The sequence below is a fragment of the Macadamia integrifolia genome, chromosome 5 (assembly GCF_013358625.1).
Source record: "Macadamia integrifolia cultivar HAES 741 chromosome 5, SCU_Mint_v3, whole genome shotgun sequence".
NCBI lineage: Eukaryota > Viridiplantae > Streptophyta > Magnoliopsida > Proteales > Proteaceae > Macadamia > Macadamia integrifolia.
Genome location: NC_056561.1, coordinates 36,324,402 through 36,332,419, shown reverse-complemented (window position 1 = coordinate 36,332,419; position 8,018 = coordinate 36,324,402). Strand labels below are relative to the sequence as shown.

The following is an 8,018-nucleotide window of genomic DNA, read 5'->3' as shown; positions in this document are numbered from 1 at the left end:
CCCACCGCCGCCATAATCTCCAGAAAGAAGCAATCTCGATCTCTATCTCCATCGTTCATCTTAACAAAGATCCACGTTGGCTACTTCAGGATCAGTCTCTCGCTATGGTTGTGAAGACCTTTAATGTGGATTCGTACCAGGCAATCGTGCCTTCCAAGATCTCTTTTGAGGTTTCAAATATGTCCAGCTGAGAACTCGCGTGGGATGATGAAGATCTTTGCAACCATAGCTTTGCCTAGTAAGATGACCACGATTAACCAGGTTTGGCAGGTTCAGAGTTCTGTGACGAGTGAGATTCCGGCTTCACATGCGTCCAGTCCCCCAATTTGAACTAAGGGGACCCTTGATTTGTTGAGATGGAAGATGGAAGATGGAAGATGGAGATAGAGATCGAGATTGCTTCTTCCTGGAGACTACAATGGCGGTGAGAACAGAAAACCTAACCCTAGATCGAGAGAGAACAAGAAGGATTTGCAGATGGTAAGATGGTCAACTCACCTTGAGTGGGGATGTTTTGGGTATTTAACAAAATAACTAGCAGATATTTCATCACTTAACAATGATGACTAACGACAGGGATGGATTTGATATTTTTTAAATTAATAGGGGGTGTCTTTATTATTTTGAAAAGTACAAAGGGTGACATTGAATAAAGACCAAAGTTCAGGGGTGGCGTTGCAATTTTCTCTTTTAATTAATCCCTACTATGGATTACATGTTAATAATGACATAAGAATCCAATGATAAGATCACTTCAAGAGAGGAGATTTTCTCTTCCCTGTGGGTGAAGATACTTAATACCAATGAAAATAGGCATAATAATCAAACTTTGCATGCATCATATTAATGTTGACAACTAATGTTGCATTTGGTTGCTTTCCCTCTCATCGGTTGAGCATGCATGTTTGGTTGCGATCAATGGAGAAAAAATAAGGAAAAAATAAATCATTTTTGAGAAAGTAAAAATTATGATCATAGTGGGCATTGCTTCCTACATGTTACTAAGACATGCTCACTAATTGTTCAACTTAATTAGGCCAGAAGGATTTCCCTGGTCCAATACGATACCCGAACCCCATTCTTTGCCAAGATGATCACCTTATGTTGGATGACTTCTTGCTTGAGAGCATGACTCCCATACCTATGGTCGCTTTCTAGCTTTCTTCGCATGCTTGGGCGAACACTCACATTTATGTGAGAAAATGGAGGAAAGAGAAAATGCATGGGTGGGCAAAAAAGAAAGATGCATGGTGGCATAGTCCCAGCATCCATACACAGAGGCGCATAAAATTACCACCTCACCCCATTCTTTTGCAAAGGCTACACTATTGGAAGAATGACACCTCATAGCTCATCCAATCAATCATCCAATCATTCAACTATTATAGTCTCTTTCCAAATCACTCCAATTGGTTTCAAGATTGAAGCATTAACATGGTATCAGAGCAGGTACGTTGGGCCTCCGTCGATGATGGGCTCCTTGCTCGACACACGAAGACAGATACATAAAAGGCTTGCACGTAGGAGGGAGTATTGAGATAATCCTACATTGGTTATGAATGACTCAACTATCATGTATAAGAGCCACAAGAAGCCACCCCACTTCAAGCCAATTGGTTTTAAGATGGAATCTTTAACATACACGACCAGTCGGATCGGAGGCCTAAATCAACACTAGCAGAGTGTCAATTAAATTTTCCCTCTCTACAATCACTCAAAAATAGAAATTTTTTTTTTTTTTTGACTGATTTTATTGTAAATTTATTAAAGTTCCAAAAACAGAAATTAATCAAACGTGTTTCCGTTTCTTTTCTTGCCCAGAAATAGAAATCACTGTGTCATTAAATACGTTCATTTGTCCAGAAATATAGCCCAGAAACAGAAATACCAAAAGTCATTCTTGGAATAGAAACGTAGTCTAGAAATAAAAGTGTTATCATGGAGACCCTAAGCTGTCAGAAAATGGGCATTGCTAGCAGGCGCTGGCCAAAACAAATTATGAAAAGATGAAAGCTCCAGCACAAGCAAAACAACCAGCAGTCTGGTTTACCTTTACAGGCATTGGATATTTTATTCTGCCAGGATTTCTTTGCAGAAGTGATGTTTCCAGCAATAGTAGCATTGCAATGCCTCCCACTTTGGAATCTTCAAAGTCTTGTTCATCAATCCATGATCCATACATCTTAGATCCTATGATTCCTAGCTAAGTATAGCACAATCATCCTTGTTCTCTGCAACTACTTCAACCTTCTCAGCTTGTGTAACTGGTAAGACTGCTTGTAAGAGATGATCAAACAACACCAAATACTAAGTGAGTGCAGAAAAGTCACTCATAGCCCACTGAATAATCTTCTAGAGTAGGAGAAAAGATACTTTTTATCAAGCTAGAACTTCACATGTTCTCTCCAAATCATCAAAAAATTAAGCAAAAGCTCAATCAACCATCCAATTTTTTTAATTGATGAGAAGGTGAGATAATTTTACATGACCATCCTTTTGCACAGATGAAAACATGCATTGAACAGCTATAAACAAACAATATATTTCTATTTCCAAGCTCTTCAAATAAACTATATAGAATAAAGAGTTAGAGGGTGACAAGGATAGTTTGGGTCACCTAGGACCAGAGAGCTCCATTGCTTCAACCACATGTGAAAATTCTTCTATAAACTCCGAATATCTCTGAGGGACGTTCTCAGATGATCGGAATCTTGGTGTCTCAGCCTTCTGTGAAGCCTCCCATTTCTCAGCCAGGCCATCACCTTCTAACATCCTCGCCACTTCAGACATTTTTGGGCGTTGGCAAGGATGGAACTGTGTACACAGGAGAGCAACCTGAGCCATCTCTTCTAATTCAACTCTGTCAAAATTGTTTTTCAAATCTTTATCCACCATTAGATTGAGTTTTCCCTCCTGATGAAGTTTCTTCACCTGCACAAAATTTGAACCACATTATAAAGAGAGAACCCAAAGGAGACAAGAAGTTATAAAGAGACTATAATAAACAAGTCCATCATGCTCCAGTTGGGGGGCAATCCTTGAACATTACTGAAATTGAACTCATCTTCAGACATGAAGGCAGAGTTTATAAAAATTGTATAATACTCTTCAAAAAAGGTACCTAAGGTACAGCCTCACAAGGTGGAACCCGAAGAATGGTGGCTCAAATTGTGGACCTTTTCAGATAAACATCTGGGTTGCAATGCAACTGATGGAAAATTGGATGAAAATGGACTATACTTATTTTTGTAAGGGGGTGGGTGAAGAGAGAGAGAGAGAGAGAGAGAGAAAGTACCCAATCAAGCATTACACCTTTCTGATTTGCTTGCCGTCCAAAATCTAAAGCCCTCTGACCTGTAATGAGTTCAAGGAGCAAGACACCGAAGCCAAAAACATCTGTCTTTTCCGATGACTGGCCTGTTGACAAGTACTCTGGAGCTATGTGGCCAACAGTCCCACGCACAGCTGTTGTTACATGAGAATCCTCATGATCCAACAGCTTTGCCAACCCAAAGTCTCCAACAACGGCTTCAAAGTCTTCATCGAGCAGAATGTTCGCAGCTTTCACATCACGGTGAATGATTTTGGGGTCACACTGTTCATGCAAATACAGTAGTCCCCGCGCTGTCCCTAATGCTATCCTCTTTCGTCTCGCCCAGTCCAACACTGGCTTACCATGAACATGATCTGGAAAAAAAGGTGGGGTGGGAAACCACAAGTTTACAAAACTGAAGTATTGGAATGAGGATATACAAGTAACTCATTGGACTTGAGGCTCAACCATTGAAAAAATTCGGCACAAAACAAGGTTTGTGAATTGAAATCAGCCAGTGTTGGGAAGTAAAAACTAACTCAGTCAAGCTTAGAACAGTAACTAACAATTCTGCAGTTACTACCTTTTACAGAAAATGACATGAACAAAAAGAATGTGGAGGAATTCAAGAGAACTAAGCCAAGGTAGAGCATTTCTAAGTCCTTTAATCACTGGTTTTGATTCAATATATCTAGAAAGTAGCATATTCACATGGTCACAAGTTAATCCAGGTTTCCAAATATGGCACAAAACCACAAAAGGTCCCATCTGAGTAGGGGATGAAGTCCACAAATGGTTAAGAAAAAAAAAATATGAAAAGTTGAGCATAACAGAAAGGACACAAAAGCAAATTCTAACCTTATCCATAAAAATATTAATAAAAAGGAGGAAAGAAGTAAACACTAATGTCAAATAATATGCTGAAAAATATAATATAATAATATATAAATACAATAGACTATGGAATAACATGACAAAAGTTCACAAATAATATGGATAAGGTACAAAGATGGTCAGTGTATATCTGGAAAATAGTGTATTTTTTTCAAAAAGACGGTAAACACAAGAATTATTCTCAAACAATACTAACCACCAAGTTCATCTCACCTCTTAATCGAGCTGCAACACTTCCATTTGACATGTAAGGATAGACCAGAAGCCTTTCGTTCTCTGTCGTGCAAAAACCAAAAAGTCGGAGAAGATTTCGATGGACAGCTAAACTTATCAACTCAACCTCTGTCTGAAATTGGACTTCACAGCCAACAGCATTATAGTCTTTCAACCTTTTAACAGCAACTAGAGTCCCATCTTGCAAGCATCCTCTGTAAACTATTCCAAACCCACCCCTTCCTAAAATGTTCTTTGGGTTGAAATGGTCAGTCGCTGCTCGGAGCTCCTTAAATGAATACCTCTTCAAATGACCTAAGCATACCTTAGGATTATATTGATCTGCCATGCACAAAACATAAGCCAAGAAATACAAGCAAGATCATGTCCATGGACAAATGCACAGGCAAATAAACAAACTGTTGTACTAAACACTATATAGGCGTAGTTAAATATAGCACAAGTGCAATACAAAAATGAAAAGAAAACAAACTGCAAATTGGAAAATAGAAACAAGTTCAACAAAAATCAAGCAAGTAATCTTATCATAAGATTTATTAAATGCTACACCAGGTAAATGAGCCGAGAAGTTCACAATTGGCTCAACCATGCTAGGAGATATACAAAAAATCAAAGATCAATCTGTCGTAGTAGTTTGGTAGGGTGAAAACAGAGGCAATCCAACTCTTTTGGATAAATTTGTATTCTAAATTTACACTATTAAATGCATCTGCATCTACTAATAGGGGAAATGACCTGGAAATCAAATTGTAATTTAAGTATGAAGGAACCAACCATTGACATCGAAAAAGATCTGTTGATTGTGCCTGTGCCGCCACCAAAGAAACAACCCAACTACACTGACGATCAAAGATACAGAACCGAAGCTTGAACCCAATGCAATAGCTAGCCGGTGGCCTTTTGTTCCCCCAGCTTCTGATTGATCTGGGAAGGCATAGATTCCAATAGTTTAGAATAGCCCATCCAAAACAAATGATCTTACCTTTCAGGAGAACGAGCATATTATATTCACCTCTTAAAGGATCTGGTGGGAAATAGAGTGGCTCCGGAGATACAGCAGAACAGTTCTTAGAATTTAACCCACAAATTAAAGGGTTTCCAATGATTCTGCATGGAGAAACAGAGAGAAATTTGATATACAAAAGAAAAAAGACAAATGAGCATTAAGGGTGAGAAATAAAAGCTTACTTGAATGTTCTTGCAGACACCTTCGGCAGGGAACCACTTAGATTGTTATAAGAAAGATCCCTAGAAGCAAAGCAAATCCAAAATATTAAGAAGCAAAAATCCAAATGCCATTACAATAAATGTGAAACCGATCAAGTAGAAGACTTCAAGGATATGTAAATACATGAGAGTGAGAACTGTAACATTGGATAGAGACTCTGGGAACGGTCCAGAAAGGCTGTTGTTATTCAATCGTCTGGCTTGCTCACACATGAAATGCAAAGAAGCATCAGTTAGCTTTCATTAAAAATAATACAGTAACGAGGAAACAGAAAGAAACTCATCCAATAGACCCTTAAAATAAAACAAATAATTTAATTGGGTTTAGAGTCTGGTTCTAAAAACTAAAGTAACACGAATTTCTTATCACTTACAGATAATTAAGGTTCTTAAGGTCTCCGAGTGTACTTGGTATTCCACCAGTGAACTTATTGTTTGATAGATCTAGTGTTTTTAGCTTCTCCAGCTTTCCTATCTCAGCAGGAATAGGACCAGAAATGGCATTGTTCTGCAATGACCTACATGAAAATAAAAGCATTCCCAACATGTTTTATTATGAATTCATGATGAAAAAAAATATGATTTTTGGACACTCAAAAAGCATGCTTATCTGTATCACTTAAAGCATAAAGAGAAGCAATGAAAAATAGAGCACTACATGAGGAAGTAGACCAGAGCCAGAATTATTATCTGAATCATCATTCATTTGTTCAGTAACAAGAACAATAGGAAGGTAGCTTCAACTTACACTGATTCCAGGTTAGTGAGATTTCCGATTCCAGAAGCTAATGTCCCAGATAAGCTTTGACTAGGAAGGTCTCTGGTTGCAAATGCACAAAAAAATGAGATTGGACCAGAAATTGACAAGATTGTTAGTTTCTTTGCCTTTATTATGTTCTTAATAGATCACTCAAAGGGAAGGGAAGAACGACTATAGGATCTTACAGAGAAGAGACGTAACCATCAGAGCAGGTAATGGTCGTCCAACTACAAGGATCTACCGAATTGAAGTCCCAGCCCGCCAATACGTTTTGAGGATCGATTAGAGCTTTTTTAATAGCCGTCAAAGCTTCAACTGCATTCAGATTTTAAGAACGATGAAAGGGTAGAGAGATAACATTAATATGGCTACCCAGAGGGAGAAAACTATATATCTCACAAAATCTGAAATCTGGGGAAGAACAGAAAGGTGGAAAACTTCATTTAATCTATCAGAAACTTGACAAGAAAAGAAGATGTACTGACCTTCACCGTTTGAACCAGAAGGAGAGAGAGTAGCCAATGAGCCCTCCATCCATAGTAAAACCAGTAAACTCATTCGCCAGAAAAACAAATGTGTTCTTTCCATGCTCTGTTTTCAGTATAAGAAAGGAAAAGAAGAGTTGCTTTTGGGCTTTTCTTCAAACAAACTCCATTAACAGGCAAGACTCTTTAGAGGTCATACCCAGATGCCAAACCTCCAATGCTTCAAAAGTAAGCCTTTTTCACCATCGCAGCAGAAGAGAAAGAGGAAAGGGATGAATATCCAGATGCCAAAGCCACTAAAACAGTGAACACAGAAAACGGAGCAAGGAACACTAGTTCTTGAACTCCTTATACTGAAGTCTGAACACCATTCTCCTCGAACAAACAGCAAAGGAAAGAGGAGAATTTTTTCGGGAAACAAGAAAGCCCATTTATCATGTCTGAAATTCTGAAATCCTGAAATCCTAGAGATGTGATAATGCTGACCTGATTTCTATCCCATTGAAGTTCCCCACATATTCCCTGTGGTGGGTATGTTCTTGGTTTTAAATTTTAATCCCTGCCTTGTTCATCCTCAGCGATTCTCCCATATGACCATACCCACTTGAGCAAGTAGCAGAGACCACACACAACCCAAATACAGGATCTTTTCTTACACTAATAATTTTGCTGATATGGGTGACAGATCACATGAAATGGAGCCATGGAGGTAAAATTTTGGCAGGTCACGTGCTTGGATTTTCTAAGGACATTGTTGGCTTTTTTGGCCTGGATCAAACAAATACTTTTTAAAGGATTTAATAATTGTTTTCCCAACTTTCCGCCTTTAAAAACGAACAAAAGAGGTCATTCTGGTTAATTGTCAAATCTTTGTCAACCCTTTTTGCATTGAAAAGTTAAAAGAGATCAATTGCCAACGTTTATCTCTGTTTCTCTTTCTGGGCTAAAGTGTGGGACTGGGATTCTCATTCTCTAACTCCATCAAAATCTCACTGTGTAGCCATCTGGTGGTGGGAATTGGATTATGGCCTTGTGGGGAATTTGTACCCTTTTTCTTGTGGTTAATGTTATACTCTTCAAAGCATCAAAGCATCAAAGCATCAAA

General features: G+C 38.5%; 1 protein-coding gene across 2 annotated transcripts; it reads right to left on the bottom strand.

Annotated features, from left to right (window-relative positions):
* Positions 1-1,969: 1,969 nt before the first annotated feature.
* LOC122079118 (protein NSP-INTERACTING KINASE 3-like) lies at positions 1,970-7,587 on the bottom strand. 2 transcript variants are annotated; one of them, XM_042645368.1, is made up of 12 exons: positions 6,914-7,587; positions 6,614-6,743; positions 6,417-6,488; positions 6,043-6,186; positions 5,793-5,864; positions 5,630-5,689; positions 5,454-5,548; positions 5,216-5,365; positions 4,421-4,762; positions 3,296-3,687; positions 2,618-2,931; positions 1,970-2,273 (listed from the first exon to the last, which is right to left on the bottom strand). In XM_042645368.1, exons 1-12 carry the CDS (start codon positions 7,014-7,016, stop codon positions 2,252-2,254), a joined length of 1,896 nt encoding a protein of 631 aa, XP_042501302.1. In that variant the 5' UTR covers positions 7,017-7,587; the 3' UTR covers positions 1,970-2,251. The 2 variants fall into 2 exon arrangements, with proteins under 2 accessions (XP_042501302.1, XP_042501303.1); XM_042645369.1 differs by lacking the exon at positions 1,970-2,273 and having other exon boundaries at positions 2,434-2,931; positions 6,914-7,585.
* Between the last annotated feature and the right edge of the window lie 431 nt (positions 7,588-8,018).